The sequence below is a fragment of the Mycteria americana genome, chromosome 5, assembly GCF_035582795.1.
Source record: "Mycteria americana isolate JAX WOST 10 ecotype Jacksonville Zoo and Gardens chromosome 5, USCA_MyAme_1.0, whole genome shotgun sequence".
Lineage (NCBI taxonomy): Eukaryota > Metazoa > Chordata > Aves > Ciconiiformes > Ciconiidae > Mycteria > Mycteria americana.
The window spans coordinates 38,437,909-38,452,268 of NC_134369.1; the positions used below are offsets into that span (position 1 = coordinate 38,437,909).

At 34.6% G+C, this 14,360-nt stretch overlaps 1 protein-coding gene across 4 annotated transcripts in view; it reads right to left on the bottom strand.

Moving 5' to 3' along the window:
* The window catches only part of RYR3 (ryanodine receptor 3), a 249,473-nt gene that overhangs the window by 170,940 nt on the left and 64,173 nt on the right, over positions 1-14,360 (bottom strand). For all 4 annotated transcript variants that reach the window (XM_075503016.1, XM_075503012.1, XM_075503015.1 and 1 more), the window contains exons 4-8: positions 11,157-11,231; positions 10,427-10,505; positions 7,761-7,873; positions 7,213-7,312; positions 4,056-4,149 (exon numbers count right to left, since the gene is read on the bottom strand). In XM_075503016.1, coding sequence (XP_075359131.1) covers positions 4,056-4,149; positions 7,213-7,312; positions 7,761-7,873; positions 10,427-10,505; positions 11,157-11,231 — 461 coding nt within the window. The remainder of the gene's footprint in view (positions 1-4,055; positions 4,150-7,212; positions 7,313-7,760; positions 7,874-10,426; positions 10,506-11,156; positions 11,232-14,360) is intronic.

The window sequence follows — 14,360 nt, forward strand, 5'->3', positions numbered from 1 at the left end:
ATATATTTATTTATTGATACTTAAAGGAGAGGTTGGTTGAACATATCAGCAAGATTATTTGATTCACACTTATTCCTGAATGTTTTCATCAATTTCTAATGATAAATTTTGTTGTAGCTTTGTCAGAGGTAAGAACGGTAATTCATATAACCTGTTCTTCCCTTTCCCAAATGAAAGAAGGGGTGAAGAAAGATGAAGAAAACAGTTTCACTGGTCCTTGTTTAATTGAAATAACTGGAACTGACCCCAAACCATAAAGACAGTCAAACTGAAAAACACAGAATAATGCAGAATGAAAAGTGACTGTATTATAATGTGATTAAGGTACCAAAAAAAAAAGTTCAAATTGTAATTTGGTTCTTAGGAAAGGATTTTTGTTTATACCTCACAAAACAAACAAACAAATCTAGTAGTACAGTAGAGAAAGGCTTTTATTATTTAAAAAAAAAAAAAAAGGTTCTATGAATCCTGAGTTTCAGATCAAGACCCTTCCTATTATCCATTTTATTTCCTATATCCACTACATATGAGAAAGGTTATACAAATTCTGGTGCTTGGATGACAAGACATGAATGATTACTGAAACATGAAAAACTTTCTTACATGTATTCCTGTGAACAGGACTAATCCACCCTAGCATGCATGGGAGCTGGACCTTCTATTGTATTTACGTATCTGAAAAGATGTGCAGCAAGGGAATTTAAAATCTGCCTTCCTGCTCTGGCAAACTTGACTGAATGCTGCACAGACATACATAAAAATGTCACAACCTAGCTGTTATACAGTCTGTTCTGAATTAAAGTAGCATTTTGAAATGCAGAATTTTAACTGGCTTTTCAGATTGACAAATTCTTTTCCTTTTTCAACAGTTAACAGGAAAAAAACCCCATCCGTCTAGCATTGTTCTTGTGCAACTGTGGGACCTGGAACTCAACTTGTGAAATGAAAGTTGTGGTTTTCTTATCTGAGCAAGTGTGTCTACAAGTTTTCTTCTATTAAGAACACTTAAGGTTTTAATTTATCTGATATTCTGCTTCTTGATCAACACCAATACATTCCAGGCAGAACCTATATATTAATATGACATATGCAGTGTGACAAACCATTTGCATCCAGTATCTTTATAAGATGATGGACTTGTAGATCTACACCTGTATGTTATTTAGGAGTCACGTTTAAGAACACACATGCGATTTCAAAAATTTCGAAATGATTGTGCACCATAAGAGTAAGAATATATATTCCTCATAGTAAAAGTAGTAGCATTTCCTACACATCTTGTCTTCCATAATAATGTTTTTGATACTCTAGAATCAAAATACAAAATGACAACAAAACAAGTAGCAATCAATTCATCTTCATTTCCAAACTCTATGAATATCATCTTTCGAGGTCCCTTCCAACCTGGGCTGTTCTGTGATTCTATGAATATACTGGATATACAATAGCTGTCTGGAGTTTTTCTTTTCCATTTTCATCCTAGATCCTCTTTGGTCCCATTCACCTTACTGATGTTACTTTTGGCAGACTCTAATGACCTCTTCCTAGCTAAGCTCAAAACTAATAATTCATTTCCATTCTCTTTGACCTCCTTCATTTCTCCTTGGTCCAACTCAACCATTTCTTCACTGAAGGAATACCATACATACGTCTCTGTTCACCTTTTATACTTCTTAAATTCCTATACTACTTAAATTCTCTAAGTCACAGAATCACAGAATCCTATAGGTTGGAAAAGACCTTTAAGATCATTGAGTCCAACCATAAACCTAACACTACCAAGACCACCACTATACCATGTCCCTAAGCACCTCATCCAAACGTCTTTTAAATACCTCCAGGGATGGCTACTCAACCACTTCCCTGGGCAGCCTGTTCCAATGCTTGATAACCCTTTCAGTGAAGTAAAATTTCCTAATATCCGGTCTAAACCTCCCCTGGTGCAACTTGAGGCCATTTCCTCTTGTCCTATCCCTTGTTACCTGGGAGAAGAGACCGACTCCCACCTCTCTACAACCTCCTTTCAGGTAGTTGTAGAGAGCGATAAGGTCTCCCCTCAGCCTCCTTTTTCCAGGCTAAACAATCCCAGCTCCCTAAGAAAAGTCTTTTCTTAGTCTTTTCTTAGTCTTTCTTAGCTGGAAAGTCTTTTCCAGCTTTTTCTGTATGCGACACCGTACTAACATTACTGACCTGCTCTTACAGTAACAAAACTGCAAGAGAGAATTGCTGCTTTTTCACAACAGCATCGACATAACATTTTCTTAATCTTCTCCTTGATTCCATCCATCCATCCATCCATCCATCCATCCATCCATCCATCTTATTCTGAGTTTTTGTGAAGCCTGCCTTTTTGATGTTCAATAAGCCTGTATTTTCACTTGGCCTGTAATAAAAGGCCTTAACATTCTTGGCAGAGAATAGTCACTGTGGGAATTGTTAAGGAGCATTCTCTAAGGAAACCTTCAGAAAATTAAATGTCTGTTTTATGAAAAAAGAAATTATCACTCTTGTCTAACAGCTTATTCTGTAGTCCTAATGGAATGCATAGAACTGATTAATCAAAGAGATGGAAATAAACACAACCATTTTCTACAGCTCTTTCTCCTGTTCCTATTGCTATTTTTTTTCATGTATTCATTTTGGTTTGTATAATGTAAATGTGATTCCTACGACTATGACACAATACAAAATTGGCCTTATGTCTATTATGCAGCTCACAAATCCAAGAGATAGGACAACTCCAAATCATCAACTTTGGCACATTGTATCACTATCACACATTTGAAAATGTTCAATACACCACTCACGTTATTCTCCTATTTAGTAATATAAATACATAGATTTCACTCAGAAAATAAACATTTCTTAATTTTACCCTTTCGTTTACATAGTTGTAAAAAAACGGAAGCAGAGCTGGAGGCAGTAACAATACACACCAAACATATATTAAGAAGAACATCATACAGGGCAATAGGATTCCACAATTATTTTTTGTTTTAACTATATCCGACTTCTAAATAAGTAACAGCAATAGCAAAGTACAGCATTTCTGAACATACTGAAAAGGTTCGACACGTATTCTAACCTTATTAAGACAGGTTGTTTATAAAATTAGTCCGAATACGACATCCGTTCCACACAAGGTATCTAGATCCTAATACTTTCACTAGTATTTTTATACTACGTGTGCACATTTTCACACTCAGTGCAAACTTTGTATCTTCTTTTTCTATACACATATGAAGAGAACGGCAATAAAAAAATTCACCAACAAGTGAAGTTTTCTGACGTTCAGTTTGGGTTTTCTTTTGGCTTTGGAGAAATTTTTACTCCATAGAAATGTAAAAATGGAAAATTTAGAGCTGAAAAGTTTACTTTACATATGTGAATGTTACTTGTGGTATCATATTACCTAAGCCATAACTTATTTGCCACAACAGGTATAGAGATCTTGTTTGTTGAATATGATTTTTAATGCTGTGGGTTTTGTGTATTAAAATGATTACCTGGCTGTGCTTTTGATTACTAGCAAAATGCAAAGTTAAATTCAAATAATAAATCAACATAATATATAACAACTGTAGATTTAAGTTTAATACAGAAGTGATTTAGTCTACCTAATATGATTTAGTTATCTTAATGTATTATATCAAATTTGAGAGAGCAAGAACTTGCAAAAAGGTGCAAAATATATAAAACATGAAAGTCATTGTAGAGGCTGAGCTTTCAGAGATTTTTTTAGGGCTTTGTTTTTTAAATTACCATCTTCCCTGCTAATGCTCACTTACCTCTGCTTATAGTAGTACACATTCAAGACAAACAACATAACAGGCTGAAATCTCAGTGGAAATCAACTACTTGAATTTCAGCAATAAAAGAACTCATGACTGATTTTCTGTTTAGTAGGTCTCAACTTCTTGTAACAACGTCACTGCCTAATTAAAGATTGCTGTAAAGAGTCTTTAACCTATCTAACCTAAAATTCAACTGACAATCAACAACCTTTTTTTTTTTCTGAGAGAGAAGGAAATGTATAAAAATGCACTACCACTTACTTGTGCTGTGAATCATTCTGATCTGTAGATGGAATTGTCAAACACTCATCATGGCCATGGAAAAAACGAACTACATGCCCACCAAGAAGATACCCTGTAGAAGCAGCACATTTACTCATTAGCTTAAACATTGACAATAGGAAAATAACACCCTCAAAAAAAATTTTTAAAATTCAAAAGACCTAGGTGAAATCTGTTTTCCAAATTTTCACTCATAACTGAAATTAAACAAGAACAACAACTTTAGTATGACAACATATTATTTTTAAGAATCTTTTTCAGTTAAAAATATTTATTCTGAAAATGAAGACATAAAGAAAGCAATCTCTTAACATTTGAAAATCAAATTAGGATTCTGGGACAGAAAAGGAAAATAAAAACTTCTGCAACAACTACTCTTTTGAAAATTGAATGCTTCAGGTAAAAGCTAAATCAAATATATAATACCACACTTTCCTCCCCCTTAATACAATTTAAATGTTCTCAATACAAAATAATTTGGTGAGTTCATCAGTTTGTTCTGACATTTATAATTTGTGTCAAAACCAAAACTGTACAGCAGCAGCAGGAGACAGAGGACAGAAAAACACTTAGCAGTTCTGAAGATTAAGGTTAATGGAAGCTAACTTTCCAACCCATTTAACACAAAGACTACAGGTCAAAACCAGGCACTTTGCCTCACAGAAAAAAAGAAAGTAAAAAAATGGTGTAGGAGGAGAATGATTCATCAGACCCTCAGTCCAAACTGTTCTGACCTTGTAAGTGAAATTAATGCCTTTTAAAAGAACAAACACACACCAAGGAGGAAGGGTAGAAGGAAACTCATACTGTGCAGCCGGTTCAATATAAACTTGTAAATTAGGAAAACAGTAACTGGCAATTATCCTGTTGCCAATTAATACAAAGGTCAAAGCAAAGAAAGAATGCAAAAAATATATATTTTCCTGATATTTATGTTCTGTCAAAAGTACTTCAAACATCACAAAAAGTACGTTGTCCGACTTCCAGTCCAGTTTTAGACTCAGGAAATCCCACTTTCTCAGTCTGTCCATTCAACTTGAGCGAGGCTGCTAAGTCTTTTGACATATGATCATCCCTCATGTAAACCATTCTGAGAAGTGTATATACAGCTAAACCTAAGCCTAAGTAGTTGGGAAAAAACTGACACACAGAAAACCTACTTCTCTGCTTACCCCACCCTATCCTTTTTTTTTTTGTTATTATGCAATTTTGGATTATGTGTCCAATTCTGAGCTACACAGTACAAGGGTTCCAAGTACAGCAAAGGGCCACTAAGCTGATTAAGAGACTGGTGCACCTCATACATGAGGAAAGGCTGAGAGAACTGGGACTGTTTGACCTAGAGAAGAGAAGGCGCGGGGGGATCTCATCAATGTAAAGAGGACAGAGTCAGGGTCTCTTCAGTGGTGCTCAGTGACAGGACCAGAGGCAATGGGCACAAACTGAAACACAGGAGGTTCCTCCTGAACATCAGGAAACACTTTTTCAGTGTGAGGGTGCCTGAGCACTGGTACAGGTTGCCCAGAGAGGTTGTGGAGTCTCCCTCCTTGGAGATACTCAAAAGCTGTCTAGACATAGTCCTGGGCAACCTGTTCTAGGTGGCCCTGCTTGGGCAGGGGATTGGACCCGGTCTCTTCCAACCTCAACCACTCTGTGATTCTGTAAGCACTTAGGAAATTTAGCTGCCAAATCCCTGCACTTACAGAAATCTAATATATACCACTGATCTTCCTGATCTCTCTGTGTGGCTCATTATGTTTGTCATCTGTTACAAGGTTTTAATTTTACTACAGGATGGATTTTCTGTTTGCTTGGTTCTGTTTTACCTGAGAAAGCTGAGAACACAGGGACTTTTCCAGAGTTAACCTCTATTCTATTTATGACCCACGATGGCAGGGGACCAGACAGCCATTTATAAATATACAGCTCCAGCATAATACAATTCTTGCAACAAAAAGCTACCAGAAAGTATTACAAGGAAAATCCATATCCCATATGCTCTTAAAATGAAAACCTACAAACACTCTGAGACCAGTTTCTTATGGGCCAGTGCACAGAGACACCGTGGGATGCTCATTTAAACCACTTGGGGTTAGAAGGACCCGACCATAGTTCAGATAAGCCTAGTGACTATTAGTCTTTAGCAACAGGGTACTGTACTTCTATCAAGACTTAGTATAGCTGATCCCAGGGAAATGCAATGTCTCTTTCAGGTCCCTTATAGCTCCATTTTTTCCCATGATCCTGTATATTATTATATCATAAGTGATTAGTTTTAGGGCCAAGTGATACAACACAATCCTGACTTAAAGACATTTACCATTCATGAATGTGGAGGGCTGATGCTTTGAACATCAGAGGTAAAGTACAATGTTTGTTATGACAGTGTTAATGACAGAGTATGGCATTGAAATAAAGAGCACTACTGAGTGGATGAGCCTTTCATTACAGAACAAGACATTTCTCAAACAGAATAAGGCGATGCTTCTCAAACATGGTTGTAACGTGCAGTCCAGTACCTAGAAAGAAATCGTGACCGTGTGGTGTGGGATTTAAGCCTGATTAAGAGGTTGCGTTTAGAGATCTCATTTTCATTGACTATTATAGAGAGGCAAGAAGGAAGCATGGCTGTGAGATCCAGAAAGGATACTGAGCAAATATCCTTAAAAAACACAATTAAGAGACTGAAATAGGAACTATGAGAAACCTGCTTTCCCTTTTGCATGTACCTGTGTCTCTCTTCTGTTATCTCTGTTACAGGGTGATTGAAAATCCTATGCCAAATCTAAGTTTACTGGCTTTAGTTATTCTGCAGCTCCTACTCCCCAAAATTAAACTGAAGACAATGAACTCATCTGTTGCTCTCTCAGTCTTCATTTCTCATGCAGCTTTTTATGCTTTGCTATTCTAAAGTTACAGCACTTATTTCACTTTTTGTCAGTTAATCCGGCTGATGTATCTGTAGTTCCCTGTTTTCCCTTCTGTTATTCTTCTCTCCTATGCTCATTTTCTTTATTTTCATTAAGCTCTTTGGTTTGATGTTCTGAGGGTGGTTTTTTTTCATTTTCACTCTTTTTGAAAAGCAATACAAAGTAATCTAAAGTATATACATTTCTAAATAAATAAAATGACAAACCTTCTGTAATACTGCTTCCTGAGCATGTAGGATGTACATTCCATAGCGTCTGCATAAAGGAGGCATCCACCTGAATACTTCCATTTGACATGGAGAGATGCTGAAATAAGACAACAGTAACAGGAAACAGTGAAATTTATGCACTTAAAGATATTTAGTACATTAATTTCTCAACAAAATAGAAATACATAATAAAGTAAATATACAAATATTCTTTAAAAATCAGTAGTCACTTGCTTTTAAAATTAACTCTTTTCTAAAACTAATCAGCAGACTTCAGCTGCAGCTTAGAAATCTTCCACAGTTACAGAAATAAAAACTTCCCAAGATGGAGAATACTGAAGTACACCTCGGGATAAAGGCATGGAAACAGTCTTGGTCAAGGAGGTGAAAACCTTTCACTGAGAAAAAAAAGTGCATTACAACCAGGCATTATTTCCTAGATTAGAAATAATTTCTTCCATAAGAATCCCAACCATTTTCCCCAACTCCTCACAGCACTTTGTATCTTCCCACCATGGATCCACTTGCTAAACAAACAAACCTACCAGGTATCTTTCAGAGGACACGCTGACCAGGATAAGATCATCACCTATTCGAACTTTTTCTCCTTCTGACCTTTGTTTAGAAGCAGGGTGTATTGTCCACCAGCATGCCTCACCTAAAGGACAGAGATACTTATCAAGGGTATACAAAACGGACAACTCCCAAGAAATTTAAGGATATCTTTATACAGCATTGAAATAACATAACAAAGAACTGTGTCTTATAAGACATTCATCTTATAAAACCACCTCATTCCTCTTTTCAATCCATTTGAATTTTTTCTTTTTCCTTGAAACTTTTTGTCAACCAATCTTTGTCATCACTGAAGCTGATAGTTCTCTTTTCGTGCTTTTTTAAAGCAACTAACCACTTACAAAACACTGCTCAGAACTGCCCTCCCTTCAAGGCTCTCATTGCCAGTAAATTGCTGACAGCTACCTCAGTCTTAATTATCACCTTTTGTGTCTTCTTTTGCTTAATGTTCGTATTTAATTCACAATCTTCTGTATCATTTCCACTCTATGCTACATTTGTGTTGTAGAATACAGAATTTTAAAACAAATACTCCATAACTTTACAATATTGCTACACTACAAATATCAGTTCTGGGAGCAGTTTCATTAGCACTACAGCCCATATGACTACAGGATAGCCAAGCCTAAGGGTGATAACCATAGAACATTTCCTACGCATCAAATATAAGATTCCTGATTACTTTGCACACACACACACTCCGATTATGGGAAGATTACCTAATCCATTCCACTATGTCACACCCTTCAGGGTTTAGTTAAGACCCTGAAGAAAATGACTTAAATACAGCTTTCTCACTGGGCAATGCAAAGTGGGAGAAAATTAAACAAAGGCAAAATTGGTAGCATAAGACAAAGCATAAAAATCTGTTTGATCAACTAAGAAATCTCATGTAGAACTTCCTTAAAACAAAATTTGAAGGTTATGAAATGAATTATAAAGAAGACAATAAATAAAAGTTACATCCCTGAAAGTAAAAGTGTAAAGTGCTAAATCTTTAAAGGAGAATAATTTTAAATATCCAGTGGCTTTTCACTCAATACCTGCTAGGTGAAGAATACTTCCTGAAGCTGGAATTGATTCAATAGGAGTGTTTCAGGGTGGGGGAGTAGGGCAAGGGGAAGTGATGTTATGGTGTTCAGTTTATGACATTTATAAGCATGCAGCAGTTATCAAAATCCTCTCTGCAGAAACACAACTAAGCATTCCTTTTATGTGTTGCTTTTTATATCTTACCTAGGTGTACAAGGGTCTTTTTGTATACGTACAGTTAAGCAAATACCAATATGAGACAACTACAGATATTTGTTACAAAATCTTATGGGCACAAGCAGACACATGCACAATAACTCTGAAAAATACTACAAAATTATAAAGACAGATTTCACTGAAACTATTTTCAGAGAGATGGAACACATACATTCCTTTTATCAACATGCCTAAAGAAAATGGTCTCCATCTCAGGCAGCAACCAAAGATATAATCAAGTAACAGGCTGCTAATATCCATCTGAGACCATCTTCTGTATGGCTACAAACAACTGAAAGACAAACTTTTCATTCAAAACAGAAGGTCATGTAGATAATTGGTCACCTGAAAAGGAAGTTTCAAAGATAATGGTCAACAAACATTTTAACACCTACATTGGCAGTGCCTCTCCATCATCAATTAGCCTATTTTGATTTTAATTTCTTTTCAAAATAATGAAAAGACAATAGAAAGCACAGCTTTATATTAATACAACTGGCATTTGTTTATTTGAAGTTTCACATTAATGAGGTGTGTATACAGGTACTTATATTTTCCCTTCAAGTTGTATGTCTTGGTCTTGGTACTACAGGGTCACCTGTTACTTTCTGATGAGTACTCATCACTTTCAGTAACAATTAACACTATATATGCAGCAGCACGTAAACCTATTTGTGTCTCTTTGTGGCTGAGTTGCTTTTAAATTCTTTTAACATAGGTCCCAGTGGCATCTCATAATTTATATGTGATTTCATGGAAGCACAATTTTTTTTTTTTTTACTATATTTCTGTCAGCAGCACTGTTACTGGCAGTACTCCCAGAAATCTATTAATTAGATTTTAAAGCTTTCTCATCATTTCTTGTTTGCGTCGTCTCTCTTCCACTGTCCCATTATTATTTTGCTCCATTTTATGCTTTTATTTTTCTTCAGCTCTTTTAGCAATGTGCTAACCACATTTTTTCTGTTTTCCTGCATTACAAGTTGCATACTTCTTTTGTTGCATGGTTACAATGTATATTGTGAATGCACTGATATACAGCTTTTCCATACTCTAATTGTATTGAAAGTGCCAAACCATACAAATAGAAAACATATGCATCAAATTTATTTTATTCAACAGAAATTTTTTACTTTTACCTTTATCACCAGTGTTACTGCAGTTGTGGTAACTCGATTTAATTGCAAGGCACTCTCACATTCTTACACAAAGTCAGTTAATTTACTGAAAGTCATCAGTATTGACAGTCATCATTTACTTTCAGTCATCTTATTTCTAATGAACACATAAACATGATATTCATAAGCTTGCACTGCCATTAATCTCAATGCCTCTTCTAAAAACAGAAATGTGTGACACATTTTACTTCAAAAATAACTTGCCATACCTGCTGCATTTTCTCGTAGTCCCACATCAAATGCAAGTTTATCCGTCTGGGATCTTGATGATGTTAAACATGTCAAATACTGCAAAACAGTGAAGTTATTGAAAACAAAAAACCAACCGTATTAACACACATGCCAAATTAAGACATTCACATTACTCCATCTTACTATCAGTCTGTGCTTAAGTTTTTTATATTAGTTAAGCACGATGTTATTTGTATACAAGCTCTTCCTGACTTTAAAACATCAAAATCCTTTTCCACTTCAGCACATATTTCTCTGTGCAATTTAGCTCCTACCTTCCAAAGTTTCACATAGTTCATCAGATAGGAACAGGCAAACATCTTATTACAGCGTTACTGTTAAGGAACACCTTATCTTATAAAATATGATGAAAAAAATAATACATATCACAACAAATTCATTTGCGATAGCAGCAACTTGTTAATGGAATTATCATTAAAATTGATTCCTTAAGGGCACAGAAGTAATCCATGGCTAAAGGAGGTTTTCAGCTACATTTCTGAGTGAAATGGATTGAAGAATCTGAATTTAAAATATAAGGGCCACTTCCATTGTGTTGAGAAACCATAAGCTATTCACATTTTTTTATCTAGTACAGAAGAGAACTTAGAAAGAACATTGTTCAAATTTACATATTTTTTACTGTGATAAAAAGACAGTTATTTGAATTTCACGTTACTCATTCTGTGCAAGTGCTCTTTCACTTACCATTTCACTAAACGAATGTCGAAGTAGTATAGCATGGCCATACAGCAGGGTTCTGTGACCACCCCCTTGAGCTGCCTACAGAACATGACAGAGAAGGTCAGAACTCCACTGTACTGCGTGGACTACGATTAGAATTATGTAACAAGAGGAAGAGCTACTACAGTTCACGTAATAAGTGCAAATATTCAAGCAAATTGTGAAATGTATATGCTGGGCAAAAATCATAATAATGAAGTAGCTACAGCAATAGCCAAATATCTGCCAAGGGAACAAACGTTGTTCTTCGTGAAAGACTCTTATTGTGACCTAATTTTTATTATAACTAAGTAAAAACACAGCATTTTCAAAAAAATGTTTTAAATTAAATAAGGTACTACTTACCTTTCTTATAAACTTCTCAGAGGCATTAAAAAATAATAATAAAATAAGTATATATACACATACACAAACTGAAATCTAAAAGAGGAGAAACACACCTATTGCCCAGAATACTTTAAGCACATACTAAGGATATCTACTTGCTAGGATTAATGTTATTTTAAACATTTACCAGATTCATTAAAGCAACTGCATCCATAATTTCAACCAAGCACAGTTATTAATTTCAAATATGGAAATTTATGACAAGATCAGGGAAAGGCAAAACTGGATTTTCCATACACTTCCTTTAGAGAATTTAACACATATTTTTTGAGCTCCTTTTGGTGATCAGAAGAAAATATATTCCAAGGGAAGAATCTTAACAAGAAAGTTACCTATGGAACAACAGACGACAAGCTTTACAGGTTTTCAAGCCTGCCTCTCTCAGCCTTTTTCCATATCTCCCATCTTTTTGCCTAGTTATTTATAAATAACAAGCCTATTTAAACTTAAATAAATAATATGACCAAGAAATTAAATTATTGATTTATTGTGGTGCTTTCCACTGAAACTAAAAATTTTTTTTTTTTTTTTTTTAGATCCTTGATCCCAGATTGTATGAAGCACTTTTTTAGGAAAGTGATCTCCAAATTTTGCAGGATTATGGATATCATGATTAATGTTAATACTAATTATACTATGGTGGGCAACATTGTACTTCATTTTTTTCTCTCAGTCCAGATCATAACATTTGCCCTGGTAAGTCTTGAGTAATAACAAAAGGTCCAACATCAGGATCCTGATAACAAGTTAGAAATTGCTGATTTAAGAATATTTAACTTCTCACGTAATTGCTTGAAACTGTTCTCACACACACAGAGCTTTTTTTCCATTTAAAAGAGCATTTACTTTATAGTCTTCTTGTTTCAGGTGTGCTCAGGCAATCATTAAATATGAAAGATGATTCCCCAACACATAACTTTAGAACAGGGGTCATCTCTAGTACATTACATATTGTAGAAAGGACTGCCTGTGAGGTCCGTTCTTTTCCTTGGATTCATGTGAAAGGGACTGAGATAATTAAAGGTAGTTCCAGGAACTCAAATAACGGTTATACATGTGTAGGCAAATGATTTTGCACTCTATGAACAATATATTAGTTAAATTACCAATTAGGTCAATAGGTTTACAAGCTATGTACAACTTGCATTCTACAGAACCCCAACTTAGAAGACATCAAGCTGAGGATACTACTACATTCTGTAGCTTGACATATAGAATACTTAATACTAATTCAAAGGATTAAAAATGAAATGTTATTTTTCCAAACAGAAGGAATAAAAATCTAAAAGCCATTCAGCAGAGGTCTTTTATTACAACTGCAATAAAATAAAAATTCTACTTCTATTTTTCAAGCTAATAACAAAGACATTACCAAATAGGGATTTGGGACCTGGTTACGCTGGAACTTAATGATGTTAACAGATAGTAGACAGTCTTATGTAATTTTATGTAGTAAATTCTATTGATAAATTTCTCAGAATTATATGGATACTATGTATAACCTCTTTCATAATATGATCCATACAATTATGTAAAATTTCTCAGTACATCCAGTAGCAAACTAAAAAAAACCAAACTCCTGGATAATGATTTTGGACCCACATAGAAAATGTGTTAGATTATTGGAAAAAAATTGGAGACAAATATAAGATAGTTATCATTGGTCATTCAGAGAACAGAGCATACTTTTAGATATCATTATAAAAGGCTGATCAGAAACAATAAATAAAAAAATACCAAGAGCTCCTCCAAAATATGTCATCCATAAAAAATGGTTTTAATAATATATCCTGAAGGAACTTATCACTGCTTGGGGAAGAAAACCAGAAAAACATCATGTAACAGTGTATATAATACTTCTTTTATAAATTACAACTTTTTAAAAAATCAACAAAGAAAACCTTAACAGCAAAATCAACTGTAATTATAGACAGGTTGTCAGAAGAAAATTACATGTAGTCAGTTTGTAACAAATATAGGCATACCGAGGACAAGCAATAACACACCTCATGCTATTTTTTTACTGAAAGCTTTTAAGTGAATAACTTGTAATTTTAAGGCTGACTCATTTAAAAAAAAAAAAAACACAACAAAAAACCAAAACCCCAAAAATCAAATAAGCTATGTTCTTCCTCTAGAAAAATCTGAAACTAACAGCGGAACTGTATTCCAAACTAAATTCAATGTGGAAAGCAAACTATTCAATGGAATAATAGACTGATGGAACCACTGAAAGATTAATGTTAATTATACAAAGCCAAATTCTATTCTTAGCAATGCCTTTATATTGAGAACAGAATGTAAATGAACATTTTAAGATGTGCATTCCTACTTTTCATGCTGTCATTTTTCTCTACATAAATAATAACTATTAAAAGACAGCATTTCGTATTATTCACCTAAAAAATAGCTTTTTCTGAAATCTAGTTTAGAAATTACTTATTACCATATCAATTTGCTTTCATGGTGCTAAAGATAGTGCCTCATAATACAAAATATTTAACTTGATCAGTCGTTATGACATAAGTCTCAAAACAGAATCAGTTAATTGTAACTTAAAAAATAACCCATCAATTTTACCAACAGCTTGTTGACAGAAGCTAATCAAGAGTCCACCTTCTCTGAATGTAACAAATCCTTGTGGTCCAGAAAGAAAGTTTCTTGCATTATTGTTCAGGTTTTCATTTTTTATTTCATCCTTGCCATTTATACAAACTGCTGTGTTCCTATTACAATTTCCCCAATGGATGGTACCCAGCTTCAAAATAAATGAAGGGCAAG